Source organism: Canis lupus, chromosome 31 (assembly GCF_048164855.1).
Source record: "Canis lupus baileyi chromosome 31, mCanLup2.hap1, whole genome shotgun sequence".
In the NCBI taxonomy this organism is placed as follows: domain Eukaryota; kingdom Metazoa; phylum Chordata; class Mammalia; order Carnivora; family Canidae; genus Canis; species Canis lupus.
In genome coordinates, this window is record NC_132868.1 from 8,809,018 (window position 1) to 8,826,230 (window position 17,213).

The window sequence follows — 17,213 nt, forward strand, 5'->3', positions numbered from 1 at the left end:
GATGGGCAGGGGTTGGACTCTTTCCTTCCTCTGGCTCTGTGGCTCTGAGGACATGATGTCTGCCCTCCTGGCCAGTCATCCCCCTGCTGTCCATCTAAAGAGGGACAGCTTTCTTGGCCCATGTGGGAAGATGACCCCAGCCAACCACTTGCTGGGTCTGGAGCAAGCTTCCCTCCCACCCTGGGCCCCAAGGTCGGTGGGGTCAGCAGGCCTTGGCCACGGCCAGGCTCCCCACTGTTTAGCCAACGCTGTCCGCCTGCGATGCCTCCAGCCGCTGAAAAGGGAGTTCTTCCGAGGAAGGGTCAAAGCAATAGTTGTGTGTTCAATTATTCTCCCCTGCTTTTCAAATGAGAAAGTCTTACCAATTTAAGTGAAAAATGGCATTTCTTTCACTAAAGAATATTTCTTCTACAACTTTCAGTTTTTAACAAACCTAATGGAAATCACAAGCAAAAGAAATCAAATTCAGGGTGTGCGGAGGGCTTGAGACTGGGCCACATGTCCCCCACCCCCACCCCCATCACTGTTGGCAGTGACCGAGCCCACCCTCAGGTGGTCATGAAACTCCTGGCCACATGCAAGTGTGGCAGACCCAGAACCAACCGTGGACGTGTCTTCGATCAGCTGGTGGCCAGCACGGAGCGGCAGGCTCCTGATACACACTCCCTGTGGTATACACACGGTGTATACTTTATGTGTATCTACACAGTATATACTCTGTTTATCCAAACACATCCGTATGCCTCTAGAAAGAAAGTTACTTTACGTTTTACATCAGAAGAGGGAAGCATCCAGAAAGAAATAAGCTTGGGTGCTTCCCCCAGTAGGCTGCTTCTGTCTTGTATCTTTGACACTCACTCTTCCAATATCCCAGGACGACAAGTGGCCCGAGAGCCCAAGACCATGCCCTAAATGTCAGGTTTCAGGATGGAGAGTTCCACTTGGAAGGATCGGATGAAAGAATGGTTTCAGTTCTTTGTCATCGAATTTAGTGACTATAATTACTCAGCGGGAACGTGAGTGGGCAGCCATGCATCCTCAATGCATTGCCGTCCTGGTGGACAGAGCTGCATGTGTATTAGGGGCACAGGAGAAAGTGGTTAATAATAAAAGCAGCAAAAAAAGGGTCGATTTGGTGAATGGTCGGTCATGCTGGGAGCTGACTCCTGTCCTCTGAGGCTGGGTCACTGGGACCTCTGACAACCTGGGACAGGTGAACAGGTCTGCGACTTAGCCAAAACTGCCCTAAGGATTTTATGTAATCAGCAAAGATTTCTTTTCCTTTGCAATGGGAAAATACAGTTCGCAACACCCAAGTCTGGCCCAATCAACCCTTAATGCTTCCTGTTAGCTTCTACTTGCCTCCCTGATTGCTTCTGGGGACCCTGCTAATCCACTGGAGTTTTGCAAAGACCGTGGGTTCCTAAGACTCATGTTTTGTACCTCGTTGTACAATGTCATCGTGGCCTTCGGAATATTAAGTTCTAAAAACAGATTAGATGTATTCAATGGCAGGATAGCCCCCAATGACTGGATTCTTGAGGCCATGAGTCAGGTATGCATGATTTTATTTAAAATGTGTCCAATAAGATTTTCCACCTGGGATGAACATTTTACCTCTTTCCCACGTATTATTATAAACAGTGTTTCCTCACTTCATGGAGTTTCTTAGAAAGTTCTAAGTAACTTAACAGAAGAGAAAAATGAAAGTGTGGGAGATGGAATAACGGGGAGTTTATATCACAGCGAGGGTGCTCACGCATCACGCAGCCCGGCCCCCCCGGGACACACAAGTGACAGGAGGGTGAGGGAATAGACCCGGTCATGCAAGTCCTCGTACCGTCACTTGGGATCCGTTGGCAGTTCTGGCATTCCCTGTCACTAGCACGTGAATAGGATGAGTCAGCTGACTTCAGGGAATGGGAAATCGTCTCTTGCTCTGGGTGGTGGGTTGACCAGCTGGGAGAAGACAGGAACACGAATGCGGTGTCGTAGGAGCGTTTCAGAGTACCGAGGGGGCTGTCCCACTGCCGGCGCGTCGGGAGCACGCCCCGCGTCCGCACGGCTGCATGTCCACGGCGGCCACAGCGGCCCTGCCTTTTGTCCCCGGGCACCGGGTTATCTGGGGACAGCCGCACACCACAGCATCAGCAGAGAGCGCACGTTTTCACCCAGTGGGCAGTTGTAGTTTTAAGTCACTAGAACCTGGCAATGAGAAATTTTTTTCAGGAGCCAGAGGCCAGGACACAAATGAAGTCTACATGTCGTCACACGGGGCCACGGAAGGACACGTCTCCGAGTTACGCTGACCTGCCAGGGAGAGAAACAGAGACACAGAGCACAGCGATGCAGGGCGTTCCTAGCGAATGTGAGCGGTGCCATGGGCGTGAGGTGGGTGGAGCAGTAGGCGCTGGTCTCCTGTCTGCTCTTTGGAGCTGCTGTCTGGGAAGAAGCCAAGGGCGGTGTGAGGGGGCGGGCGGAGGGGCGGGCGGGCTGGGGAACGTCACCAGCTCCACATGGGTTCTAAGGTGACTTCGAGATGGCCACTCATTTACCATCGAAACCTAATCCCGAACAGCGTTCGCTCCCTCGTTCTCCCTGTAAACACATCTGTTCATAAATAACTTAAACGTCTCCTTGGCATTCAGGATTCAGTTCCGGCTGGAGTAGAAAAGGGTGAGGATGCTCGGCGTTGAGGAGGAGATGTCGGGAACTCGTGTGTGTGGACAGGTGGCTGGAGCGTCTCCCGCACGTCGAGGACATCAGCCATCAGACACGGGCGGGGTGACCCAGCCGTACTTTTCATGCGTCTTCACCAAACTCTTAAAGGTAGCTTCGGCTTCCTTGCGGCTGAAGGACTTTTTGGATTTGCCGGCCTTTCTACAGATCCGCCCCTGCGGGAGAGGGAAAGGGACACCAGGTTAGAACCCCCTAGACGGGCGCCAAGCAGAGCAGGGCGCCGAGCTGTCGGGACGGGAGGGGTGCGGCCCGGCTTCCACTGGCGCCTCATCCCTGAGCCCGGGAAGCACCTGCTCTGTGTCCTCGGCTCCCCACGGCTGTCCCAGGAGAGGCAGACGGGGTCCCTGGGCCGGGGCGCTCCTATGGCCATTCCTCCTTGCTCCCCGAGGATGCTTCCCTGTGATTTCCAGCCTCCCCCACAACCGAAGAGGCAGAGATTCATAGTTAGCTGTGTCCGTGCAGCTATTCACACACACATTTCAAAAGTCAAGCTCAAGCTCAGGACCAATGGGTGAATTTCTGGTCATTCATGTCACGTGGGAGCCACTTCATGAGAAGACGGGGAGGGCATTTTTGAGGAGGAGGGAGTCTGTCTGGAGTCCCAAGAGGGAGCAAAGATGAGGGTTGGTGCTCCTTTACACAATCCGGGAGACAGATCGGGGCACCGGGACCAGGCGTTCCTGACCCAAAAGATGGGACATCTGCATCTGCAGTGGACAAGAGCATCTAAACCATCTCAGAATGGATGCAGAAAGCTCTAGATCGTGAGGGAGAAGGAACCTGCAGGCACTACTGACATGACTGTGTCTCAGGCTACGCTCTCCTTTCCAGAAAGCAGTGGGAATGAGGTTTATTTGGCATCTGAGGGAAGGAACACATGGAAGGCAAAGAGGAGCTCTGGCCAGGCGGGAGCCTCGGTCGGCAAGGGCCAGCACGGCTCTCACCACCCAGCCTCAGGGTCCTTCACGAGGCCTCCTGGTCACCAGGAACACCCTGAGCCTCTCCTGCATGCTCCCTGGTGCTCACTTCCTTGGGCCCCTCCTGGAAGACCTGCATGTCTTTCTGAGCATCTCATGCGCGCATGTTGCAGGTGGAGTGGAGGAGATCGTTGACATCTACCCGCCTGCAAGCTGCACACACCGTCTCCAACCATCTCCTCCACTAACAAGTCTCTGTGAACAGGCCCTCTGCCTTTCGACACCTAACAGTTCTGTCGCGGCACACCTGTGTCATCTGTGTCGCAAGGTGACCTGAACTGGAACCGGGCCTCACCACCAGCAGCCTGACTGGTGCTCCCTTGGATGGGCATCCAGGACAGTGGCCACTGGGCCTGTGTGACTACAGGCAGGCAAGGCCCACCCCATCTTGGCGGTGTCGGATAATCCACTGACGAGTCTGGGGGGAAGGCCGTTGTACCGGCCTTGTCATTCAAGGGGAAAATGGTGCCCAATCACCAGAAACTGGGAATGAAAGAGTGTTTCGTGTTCTTATATTCAGAACATCTGGTTCAACATTTGGCCTTTTAACACTGGAGACTGAGACCAGTGCCCAGGGAAGGAGCCAGAAATCCAGAGTTGCCGCTGGGCCTGCCCTCTCTGGACATCTTTCTGGCTGGGCTTATCTGCTGATGGGGGGCAGTGCCACCTCATCTAATCTGCTGCTCACTTCACACCAAAAGTGGTGCTAAAGGAGCAAAGGAAGGATGAAAGAGAAGAAGGCGGGAGATTGCCACTCACTGACTTCCAGAAACCTCCCCAGGCCTCTCCAGCATGCGACTCCTAGTTTGAATTTTATAACTTCCTCCATTGCTTACACGGTATAGTCACATTTGATATAAAGGGACCACGGGAAGCTAATACATTTATAATGATCATCCTGATGGCTTGAGATCAAAGTCTAAAGTTGCTTGATTAAACAAGCAAACACATCTTTGCAGGGATACCAGCATCAATTTCTACATCAAATGGGAACAAATATCAAGCTTTATTCTTTTGCCTAAAATGCAGATCCTAGCCATCTCTATCACTCCTGTCTCTAACTCCAAAAGTTTGTGGTATGGTTTGACAATTCTGAACTGAAAACAGACAGGCAAACACAAACTCACCATAATCTTGGAATATTCTGTTGTTTTTGGCGTGAACATACACTTTGCCTGTTCTTTCTGAAAGTCCCAACTATTACAAAACACAACAGACAAAACCCCAAATGAACAGACCACTCTTTGTTTCCCTTTCTTCCCAGGAAACATTATGAACATCAAGCCCCAGCACTCAGTCAATTCAGCAACCAGGAGACAGAGCCTACTGTAACCCCGCCAGGTCTCTGTGCCCTCGCTACCCTCAACTGCCCATGAAGACCTTTCCCCTCATCTGGTGTCTCTGGAGTTTTAATTCATAGCTAACAGACCTCTCTTCACAGATTGCCTGTCCCCTTCTTGATAGGCTGTTTCAATATCACCCAGGGGAACATGGAGCTTGAAATGTACCACTTACGTTGCCTGGCCCAGCCAAGGTGGCTGAGCTGGTTTTGCTGAGATGCTCCTGAGGTGCCCACTGCATCAAGACGTGGGGGTGCTCCATGTTCCCCGGGGCCCTTGATGTTCAAGGTCATTCTGCTGTGGAGCCGGCTCCCGGTCTTCCCTCCAGGTGCCGTCCGTCCCCTGGAACACGGACTGTGGGGAAACCTTTGGCTCAACTGCTCTGACCCGCTGTGTTGCCCTCTCTTAAGTGGGGACAGGATTCCCTGCCCAGCATCATTATAAGCATCAGATGAGATGCTGAACTTGGAAGCACTTTGAAAAACGTAAATTGCATTACAATGACTAAAAAACGGTCCTTATTGTCGTGACATTCATATTTCTTCCTTGTCTGGTTCCATGTAACTAATAACCAGAGTCTCTCCTGGAGGGTTTCCTGGAATAAATCTTGTTTCTCCTAAAACACCTCTACTTGTATTTAATGTGAACAGATCTGGATGTGACAATTTACTCAACCCGCTGTGATAGCTTCGTGTAATCGTTAGTTTAGATAAGTAAACACCCTCTCTCTCCTGAGCCCCAGACAGTAAACGTACAGGTAAGAGCAACCGGAGGCTTTTCCCTTAATGCCCTTAAAAATTCTCACCGTAATGCTGATGCACCGTGGGGCTAATGAGACTAGTTCTCTAGGGCTGTGTGTAACAAGACCATTAGTTAGTACTTCGGTTTGACTTTTGTGTGGAGGAGCCAATCACAATAATCCAACATGAAAAATTCTATACAGCTACACATGTCTACACTTTTCTACACGACTCCAAACTCAGATCCACATGTCAGTCCCTTCAATGGCCTCCATGACCTCAATGTACATGGTGAATTTCATTCATTCATTCATTCATTCATTCATTCATTCATTCTGTCGGATACAGGGCCTAGAAAGACAAAGGGATAGTGGTCCCTGCCTGTAGGAGCTTCGAGCCATCATGGCATGGGCTGCAGGGACAGAAGGTGCACATCAGAGCTTCCCAGCCTCAGTCCTCGGCATCATGGGCCAGGTCCTTCTCTGTGGTGGGCATCCTGTGAACTTTAGGATATTATGCCGTGTTGTTGGTCTCCACCTACTAGATACAGCGCAACCTGCCCCACTAGAGTTATGACAACCAAATCGTCTCCAGACATTGTCACATGTCTCCTCAGGGGTCAGATCACCCCCTTTGAGAGTGGCTGGCATATGGAATAAAGAGGGCATGGGGCAAAGAGGAGGTCCGTTCGTTTCCTATTTGTTTATCAAAGGATTGCGATAAGTCTTCCCAACTTAGGAACTGCTGGTTACTGGGACTGCAGGGCTTTCTAAGGTGGAAATGATTCTGGTCCTCACACAGCTTGGAGGGGAGGATGGGTTCTACTGTGGGGTAGGGGAGGGTGGGGGGGAGGAGTAGCGCCGGTTGTCTGTGCATCAAGAAAGGCTTCTGTACGATGACACTTGAGCTGAGCCTGGACATGTGGGTGGCAGGTGCTCACCAGGCTGTGGTGGCAAGCATAAGGGGTCCCAGAGCAGAAGTTGAAACAGCTGGCTGTATTCAGAGAACAATGGAAAAGACACTGGTGAATTTGGGGCACAGGGCCTGTGTGTGTGTGTGTGTGTGTGTGTGTGCACACGTATGCTAGGGTGAGAGTGCAGAACTCAACAGACTTGGCTTCAAATCCCTGCTCCAACACTTCCTGGCTGTGTGACCTTGGGTGAGTTACTTAACCTCTCTGAATCTTGCTTTCCTTATCTGTAAAATAAGCATAAGAAGAACGTGATATGCCCTGGGTTTTTATATGGACTTAATGTATTAAAACACGTAAGATAAGATGCTTGGCATAGCGCCAGGCACAGGTGGACACAGTAAATGGGGCTTTTAGGTTTTGGAACTCACAGACAATCTCACCTTTTGACCAAGTTAGCTTCATTCTGGCCTCTTGAAAACACACACACACACACACACACGCACACACTCTTTCTGTTTTTTGTGTATATTATGACTTGGTTTCTTTTATTTATTTATTTTTTTTGACTTGGTTTATTCTGTCACAGAATGTCTGCGGGCAAATCCAGTAGTTCACATTTATGTGGCTCATTTCCCAGCTTTTTCAATAACGTCTATTTTAACAGGTTGAGATAAATACACTCATTCTATATTTCTCCCTTGATTAGATTTTTCTTCTACTTTATTTTTCTTTGCAAACCTACTTCCGTGGCATTTCTGCATTTCATTCGTCCATGAATTATAGGCTTCTGCTCTTTTAAAAATAGTTTCCAGACTCTCATGTGAAGTTTTGGGGTTCTTTCCCTCATTTCCTGGGCTGAATTACAGAGCGGCTACTTGTTTTCAAAGTCTTTGAAAGTTTAATTGTTAGTTTACAAGCGCTCACCATCCCTAACCCCTCCAAAAGGAGTTTCTAATGTGTGCTGTTTGCTCAGCCTCCCTCCCTAACATGGCAGAGGAGACCCAGAACAGAGGAAGTGCCAGGGCCGTGGGGAGGAGAAGGCGCGCTCGCCGGATCTCTGAAAGGAGGTCCACCTGGAAAGGCAGCCGTGATTTCACCTAAGGCCTAACCTGCAAAGCAGATCAGCTTACAAAGTTCTAGAGCACAGATAAGACCCTACAACAGGTGAGGCAGCTTCAAAGAAATGTTTCCAAATCAAAACAGTTACACTGAGCTGTTGGCCAGCAAGGGAGGGACTTCAACAGGATCCCATCCAGTGAGGCAAAAAACAGAAGCTGGGAGCAGGAATATGCTCATTTGATTCTGCAGCACTTAGCAGGGGTCTGAGAATGTGTGTGTGAGTATGCATGTTGGCATGCATGTCCATGCATGTGCTCAAATGTGGATATGAGTGTGTGCGTGTGCATGCATGTGTGCACATGTGGATATCGGAGTGTGTGCATGCATGTGGGCACATGTAGATATCTGAGTGTGTGTGTGTGTGTATGAATGTGCTCGCATTGGATATGACAGTGTGTGTGCATGTACTCACATGTGGATGTGTGTGTATGCATGGTGCACATGTGGATATGAGTGTGTGTATGCATGTGCTCACACATGGATATGAATGTGTGTGCATGCATGTGGATATTAGTGTGTGTGCGTGTATGTGCTCACATGTGAATGAGTGTGTGTGTGTGCATGCGTGTGTGCACACGTGGATATCTCTGTGTGCGTGCATGTATATAGGGTCCCTGTAGTGAAGTGGCCGCTGACAGAACCCAAGAGGAACCCTGAGGGAAACCCTCCTGGCTGAGTCAGGGAAGCCCCAGGCCACAATGGGCCCATTTGCGGGGTGGTCAGTGGATACTGGGAGACCCCTCACCTGCCTGGGAGTCTGCCCAGCACCAGCCAAGGCAGGGAGAGGGAGCACCAAGGAGCTAGGAGAGCCAAAGGGGAAGGGGCAAACTGATGCAGTGCTCCCAACATCTGGGGGTGGACCGTTTGTGGCTGTGGAGCCTGTCCTGTGCCCTGGGATGCTTGGCAGCGTCCCTGGCCTCAGCCCACCAGATGCCAATAGTTGCCCCATGCCAGTGGTGACAACCACATCTCCACAACCACAGTATCCTCTGACATTCCCCACTCTAGGTCAAGCAGGGAGCATGCTGGGCGAGTGCACATGGGTGCATCTACCTTGGCCTCGGGGCTAGACAGGCAGGGAAGACTTCCTGGAGGAAGTGTTCAGAGGGTGGACTCAAAGGACAAATTAGAAGGTGTGCGTCCAGGTATTCCTGGGAGGACAGAGAGAGAGAGGAGGCTGGGACAGGAGATACATTAGTTCCTAGGGCTCCTGTAACAGAATGCCAGACCAGGGAGCTGAGATCAACAGAAATCTATTTCTCACAGTTCTGGAGGCCAGAAGTCCGGGATTGAGGTGCCAGCAGGGCTGTTTCTGGGAGCTTTAGGGGAGAATTTTTGCCAGGCCTCCCCCAGATTCTGGTGGTCTGTTGGCCATTGCCAGCATCCCCTAGCTTGCAGACACATCACCCCGATCTCTGCCTTCATGTTCACATGGCCTTCTCCCAGCGGGTCTCTGTTTCCAAACTTCCCTCTTCTTACCAGGACACTGACCACTGATGACCTCGTCTTAACTTTACATCTGCTAAGATCCTTCATCCAAAGGAGGACACATTCACAGGTGAGGGAAGGGGTGGCCAGGACTTCAATATATGCTTGGGGGACATAAGCCCTCCCACTGCAGAGGTAAGGGTGATAGATCCTCTACCATCATCCTGCAGCATCTGGACCTCTCCCGTGGGTGGCAAATCATCGAGTCAGGTGTCCTTTTGGGATAGGTCCACTTGGGAGGTGGGTGGCTGGTCAAGTGTGAGACGGTGGCCAATTGGAGAAGAATCTGTCATGTGGCCAAGGAGGCCTGGGACACTCTGGGTTTCTGATCCAGGAGGAAATAGGTTTACAGGATCAGATCCTGAGTCCCTTGGAGTTGGCTGGATTTGGGATGTGTATCAGAAATGCAGCACACAGAGCCGAAGGAGGCTGCTGGAGATGGTGCTTGGGGCTCTCACATCACGGGGTCCAATGACAGACGTGGGGAGGGTCCACTGGGGAGAGAGGAGGGAGGGGACATGGCCACTGGCTCTTGAGTAACCTGCTCTCCCAGTACCTAGCTCCGTGCCTGAGTCCCAGGCACACTGACACCTGTTGCGGGGGTGAGCCTTTGGAGAGGGGTAACAAGGAACTGGCCCGTGTGCAGTGGCGAGATGCCGAGATGCCGGGTGGTGAGCACGGCCTGGTGATGGCAGAGCCAGTGACATACTGTCTTAGCACTGCCCCAAGAGAGGGACTGGGGAGCAGGCGGGGACAGGCAAGGGCGCATCAGGAGTGCTCCGGCTGGCAGTGCACAGGTGCCTGGTGAGCCAGAAAAGCACCACGGTGTGTGTGATGCTCCCGTGATATATAATGAAATCGGAACTTTAAAAACTCTTCTTGGCTTTATACTTTAGCAATTTCTGCCATTAATACCAAACAAGTCTGGTTCTTAAATACAGTTTGGCTATAATAAACTCCCAAGAAAGTAACCTGTATTTCCCAAAGATTTATTCAGTGCCTACCACCCAACAGAGCTCCAGGGGTTTGCTGGGGATACCAGGTGAGACCAGGTGAGGGAGACGCACAGGGCTGCACCCAGGAGCCTAGGGGTGGAGGCAGGGGTGAATGAATGAATGAGCACTTTTGGCCAGAGTCAACCTCCCTGTCCTGGCAGGACCACTGACCTGCTTTCCTATGGCATTGGGTCTTACCAGGGTGGAGTTCCAGAATATTGCTCAGGATACAAAGCCACTTCACTCAGGAAGGACTGTTCACTTCTTAGAACATACTAGAATTTTCCATTGAGAAATCTTACATAAACTATTCTCTACTAGAGCCTCTACTATTTTCCCAATGACTGGTAATAAATGTACTCAGATATTTTCTCTTAAATTTGTGAACATCTTAGAATGTCAAAGACAGCATCAATTTTATATAAACTTGGATAATATTCAGTAGGAATTACACTTGGAGCTACCTTACTTAATATTATCATAAAACATCCTTGAGCCACTGGCAGCACCAAAGGCATGGCTCATGGATATTTCTGATGCTTGCAAAACATAAGCATCTCCTTCCTTTACACTTTAAAGACAGCTCTAGCAATTACTGAATCTCTTCTGAGACAGATGGTCTTTTCCTGGAAGAAGCAAGCAGAGAAAAAGAAACTTTGTACTAAAAATTTAAATTATTTTAGATAATCATTTCAAAAAAAAATCTTGGGGTGGGGGGGATTTCCATTAATACTTCTACTTCTGCTTAAGCAGCCGGGTCCCCGTGGGTTTCATTAGCGGCACTAGAACACAGTAAGTGATGGTTAGACGTACTTATTAAAGGCAGTCATGGCAGCTGTGTGTCAGGCATTGTTCTCAGGACGGGGTTTGAACACACACATTAAACCCTCCGTGAAAGCCCAGCAGGTAGGTTTTGCTACAATCAACCCCGACTTTCAGATGAATAAGCAGACACAGAGAGGTCAAGTAATGTGCTCAGAGTCACACAGTACTCAGAGTAAGTGCAGTACTGAGCCCAAGGCCAGGCCGGCTCTCAAAAACAAGGAGAAAGGTTGCATGTGCAAGAGAAGGAGAACAAGATACTGACCACCGACTGCACACAATGCTGCCCAGCCCGGCCTTCTCCCACTGGACATGGGATGCGCTGAGGTCACTGACCCCCTCCGTCGTCCCTCTGCACCCTCTTTATAACAGAGGGCTCTGGGCCCACCATCCCTTGTTTAAACCTTATTTAAACAGGGGGCTCTGGGCCTACGGTTCATTTAAACCCCGAGCTCGGGGATCCCTGGGTGGCGCAGCGGTTTGGTGCCTGCCTTTGGCCCAGGGCGTGATCCCGGAGACCCGGGATCGAATCCCACATTGGGCTCCCGGTGCATGGAGCCTGCTTCTCCCTCTGCCTGTCTCTGTCTCTGTCTCTCTCTCTCTCTCTCTGTGACTATCATAAATAAAAAAATATATAAAAAATAATAATAATAAAAATAAACCCCGAGCTGATGTGCATTGGATCTACCCAGTTCTCCCTTGGTCCCCTCCTCAACCCTGGTGGACCTTCCTCAGTGAGACAGACACCTGCTCACTCACGGTCCCTGTCCCTCCAGATGACGGGCAGTCTGTCGTTGCCGCTTCTGCTAGACAGAGAATGCAAAGAGAGCTCATCAACAGGCCAAGCCAAGGACACCACATTCCATTTTCATGGCTAAAGGATTTGTTTAGCACAAAACTGCCACTCCTTCAGCGTCTTTGACTTACGAGGTAAATCCAGCTGCCTATGTAATGGGTTCTAGAGAAGTCCTGCCAGCACAGCTCTGTCCCTGGTATCACAGGCAAACTCACCGGGCGCTCCACACACTGGCCTATCTTCACTCACGTAAATCTTTCTCCCGTGGACCTGGCTCCATGGGCATGAACAGGTGATGTTAACTGTCTAGGTTTCAGCAGCCCCGGCCTTCTTATAGGATCGCTCTGTATCTGTTTCTTTTTTTCTTTTTTTTTTTTTTTTTAAGATTTTATTTATTTATTCATGAGAGACATGGAGAGAGAGCAGAGACACAGACAGAGGGAAGCAGGCTCCACGCAGGGAGCCCGATGCGGGACTTGATCCCAGGACCCTGGGATCATGACCTGAGTTGAGGGCAGACTCTCAGCTGCTGAGCCACCAGGTGCCCCGCTCTGCATCTGGTCTGTGCTGAGTGAGTGATCGGCAGGAAATGTGGCATTTCCTTACCCAGCGTGACCTCCCAGACCGGAATCTTGGCCACGTCATCCCCTACACACTGGACCTTCCTTAGGGCACCATATTTCTCCTCACCTTGGAACACATTTTGAAAAGGATGAGGATCAACATCTTCCCCACAGCGCCCACTGGTGTTTCCGTCTTGGTGGCTCAGTCCTCACTGCACCCTCCTTTCCAGGGACCGGGACTCCCCTCACCCTGACTCGTGGCCACCCACCTGTTCCACAGGCCCCGATGCCAGAAGCTGTCTTTGTTGCCACAGTGCCTTGATTTAAGAAGCAGGCCCAGAGGACCTGGAGCCTCAGATGAGGAGGGATGTACTTGGATTTGGGGGTTGTTGGGTGGCACAGGCCGGATCGTCCTCTCTCCCCAGGAGGGCCGTTGGGAATCAGCAGAGCTGACGGCTGCCAGCGAGGTGAGACGCCCACTCTGCACTCCTCGTACCTTTTGTCCCACAGAAGGCAGGTCTGCTGGTAAGGATCCCTCACCTCTGCAGCTTCGCCCCACGGGAGTGGAGGGGACCCGCCTCCGGCCAGGGGTCTGCTTGATGTCAGGACCCTCCGTAAGCAGCTGCACCCTCCACCCAGTCCCGCCGTACAGCGCCGTGTGGAAGAGTACTCTCTCACACAGACAACAGCAACAACAAGGCCACTGAAAGGAGCTCCAAAGATGCGAGGGAGACCAAGAATGTCACTGGAAAATGTGACAGGAACCGTCCCTGGGCATTCACCTATCAAAACAGGGGCGTCCGCTGTGTTCTGCTCTGTGGCCTGCTGGCAGGAGCTTCGTGCATCTGACAAAATAATCCCAAACTGGGCTGTTCTGGAAAAATCACATCAAGAAGGAACACGAAGACTTTCACAGGCAACTAAGGTAACATATGCTTTTACTCTCGAGACAGTTTCCAGTTTCAGGAGGCACACGTGTCTTTGCGATTTATGGTGGCCCTTTGTCTCTGAGCCACCTCTCCAAGCGGTATGACTTGTAACGACACAGAAAGCTCTTGCCACACAACACGGCTGGCACAGGGACTCCCAAACTGCAGGAAATTATGCAACATTAAATAAATAAAGCTAATGAGACTTTGAAATCATCGGGACTCTTGAGAATATTTTCCGGAAAAATTCAAATGTCAAAATGCTATGATTTGGGTTCCAATTCTCTAAACTCCCCGCGAAGATGGGTGGAGGCAGGCACACCTGAGTCCCTGGATCTGGGGTCACCGGACTCCGGGCGAAGGGAAGTTTCTACCTGTCTTTAGGTCAGGAGGGGGCCTCTTGCACCCTGTGAACGGCAGGTCATCATTGGGGGCAACTGGCATCCAGTGAAGACAGTTGTGGTTGGCTGTTACAAATCCAAAGAAGGTTTTCCTACCGAGGACACAGCTCGCAAATGGGCGTCACCAACCCAATATGATCGAAGGTTGCCCAAAGCCATGAAAGGAACAGAAAAGGCACCCCCAAGGGCTAGCTTGTGCATCGCAAAGCCTGTCTGCTCTGTCGCACGCTCACGTATCCTGGCGTGATCTAGGGTTCTGTGCACCTGAGGAACGCTCCCCGCCCCCCGGAGTTTCTGTTTCATGGGACCATCATGATGAGTCACTGCAGTGGAGCCCTGCACACGGCTCCCCAGCACAGCAATGCCTGCTCAGCTGCTCCGCCACCCAGACACCCACCCCATGGAGTCTTAATATGGGCTGTTTGCCCCTATGGCCCTGTTGGGCCTCCAAATGCCAGAGAACTCTTAATATCCACACACCTTATAGTAAGTAAGCTTGAACCTCCTTGCATTTGCCCTGACAACACAATTTTTATTGTTTTGTGCACTGGCTGCTAATGAGGTGCTAATGAGGTGCCAGGGTGGTAGATATGGGAGGCATGGCACCCTCACCTCCTGGCCATAATTAGACTGCGTGCTGCTGGAAAGAAGAGAAGGGTGAGGGAGACCAGCCCCCCTGAGGTCTCCAGACACTCACCCGACACCCAAGCCACACCTGAGGCACTTTGCCAGCCTGACGCCCGAGGACGGCGAAGGGTCCTGAGCCTTGTCAATCAGTGGGGGTGATGAACTTCTCTCCTAACTCACGCTGTCCTGATGCACTGTCTTAAAAAATGAAGGGTATTTTCATAAATCACACTTTCTGGCAGGTCTGGAGGTGAAATACAGCATCCATGACAGAGGCAAGTTCTGGAAAGCCCGTGCATTTCTGAATCCACCAGACGTCAGCATTTTGCCCCCATGTCTGGGCTCTACTGCTCCTGGAATTGCAGTCCCTCCAATACCCCTGGTCTCCTCTGGCTCCCCACAGGCTCTTACCCCTGCATTTCCCCTGACCCCTGCCTTCCTACCCCCAACCCTCTGCTGAGCGCTGGGGTCTCATTAAATTAAGAGCTCTGAGCATTTACAGTCCACTGGCAGTGTGCTCTGCATAACAGGGTAAAGGTGAAGGATTCAAACCATTTCAGAGCTACACACCATCATCCCACCTCCCCATATTTGCCGGTGATATGCAGGGGACAGTCCCAGCACACACGTTTTCTGTTTGCAAGGAAACGCTGGGCAACGTTACGGCACAAAATAGCTAAGTGTTGAGAAAGCAGGGAGCGGGGATCTTTCTGGAAAATGCAGAGTTCTGTTATCACAAAATAGTCTTAAGACTGCAATCAAGAACGGAATTGGTTCTAAATTCAAATGTCTGGGCTCTGGCTGAACAGTTTAGAAAACCAAGGGACTGATTTTGGCTGACCTAATAAAAGTGATTTTCTATAAGCAACTAGGATGGCTATTATTACTTTTAGGTCATTACTTTGGGGATGTTCTGATTCCCACTCTTTTATTTGTATAATGGTGTTGCCATAAGATCTTTTCTTTCTGATTAAGTAAAAATTATAAGAAGAATTCAATCAGTGATTTTTATATACATCACTGGGGATCTTTAAGCAGTGCACACTTTATAACACAATATGGGTAAACCTTGTGCCAGTCCCTGTCCTGAGAGCTTTCCACGTGCAGACTTGCTGTGTCCTCACCAGGGAGGAACTGCTGTGACTTCCCTTATCATGGGGAAACTGAGGCAGAATTCAATTGCTGAGGTCACAGAGCAGGTAGGTGGTGAAACCAGGGCTTGAACTCACGCAGCTGGGCTCCAGTGTCCATACTCCCAACCACTCTGCTATGCTTGAGACAGAAACAACAGGTGATGGGATTATAAATAGGAGGTGCCCGCTGTAGCGGCCCACACCCTAAATGTGCCTAACTCATGAGCAGGTTTGCATGATACTGGTGCAATTTTTAATTGAGCATTTCATAATCATATTCAAACACTAAACAGATTTTCAGGCAACATATCCAATTGTGCCAATCCCCTCTTGGAAAACCAAAGGTCACTTTATTTATTTATTTCAGACTCTCAAGTTCTTTCCCAGGCCCACCTCACCCCCAATCGGGATCGGGATTGCATTTGACTCATTTCCTCTTTTCCCCAAATTTCCTCCTCTGCATGAGGGCCCTGAGCTTTGGGGCCAGAGGACGAGGTTTTCTCTTCCTCCAGTCCCTTCCGTGATGACACTGACTCGCTGCACACGCGGGGGTGCGTCTCTCTCTAATCCAAACGCAGGTGGATGCTGAGAACAGCAGCCACAGACTCCACGAGGATGCAAGCAGCACATCCTTGCTGGGGGCGAGCACAACAAAGCACGGGTGGCAGGGGTGTCCTGGAGGCAGAACCAGGCTCATTCAGAGGCTACTCGAGCCCCTGCTTTACAAGGCTGTTAGGGGAATCACTTCTTACAGCTGGATAACAGTCCTTGCAAAGCTTGCAACAGCTTTTACATCATTTTCAAATGACCTTTCTCCTTTGCATCTGGCCCCCGGTGAGGCAGGCTGAGCCACTGTTCCCTTCCCCCATACAGGAACAGAGACAGATGTTGGCCGCCGGGAACCTTGGCCACCCCACTAAGAAGGGCCGGGACACAATCTGATTCCTACATATTCCTCCCACCTTATCCAGTGCACTAAGCAGCAGATCTGACCAAACCCTACAGATTGGGAGAATTTTAGGAAAGGGACCAAAATGAACCTCTAACTCCTACATATCTGAACTCAGGGCATGAGGTTGAGGGGCAAACCACTTGTCACTTGTGTCATGATCAAGACCCGAGGCTCTGGCATCGTGGCTCATCATCTTGGGTACCCGAGTCCTCACCTCCAGCCTCGTGTGACTACGTACCCAGCACCCAACGGTGTGTAGGTGTGCTTCCTGAAGAGCAAATGACGAATCTTGAAGAATTATCGACATTGACCTCAGGGCTACTTCACGTCCCAGCTAGAATGCCAAAGCAATGGTAGTACACTCGGGTTGCCACTTCCCAACACGTGTCCCGTGTGGTATTCCACACGCGTTAGCTCATCTGCGTCTCACTCACGAAGCACACTTGTTGCAGTTTTGCAAATGATCGGGTGGAAAATAAAGAGGCAAGTGACTTCTCGGTGGTAGCAGAAAGGGTAAATGACAGTGTCCCTCAACGACCTCAGCGTATTTCTGGAATTAGAGTTAGAACCCCACGAATGTAAAGTTTGGGGAAATGGTGTCCTCTATAAACTGATCGGACATTCATGGGACACACCAGCATCCCGTTGGCTCTAAGAACTGTGGCTACGTCTGTGTAAG

General features: G+C 50.6%; 1 protein-coding gene across 1 annotated transcript in view; it reads right to left on the bottom strand.

Annotated features, from left to right (window-relative positions):
* Positions 1–1,551: 1,551 nt before the first annotated feature.
* UBE2QL1 (ubiquitin conjugating enzyme E2 QL1) overlaps positions 1,552–17,213 on the bottom strand; it is a 41,357-nt gene continuing 25,695 nt past the window's right edge. The window contains exon 2 of the mRNA XM_072807374.1: positions 1,552–2,894. Coding sequence (XP_072663475.1) covers positions 2,763–2,894 — 132 coding nt within the window. The 3' untranslated portion in view covers positions 1,552–2,762. The remainder of the gene's footprint in view (positions 2,895–17,213) is intronic.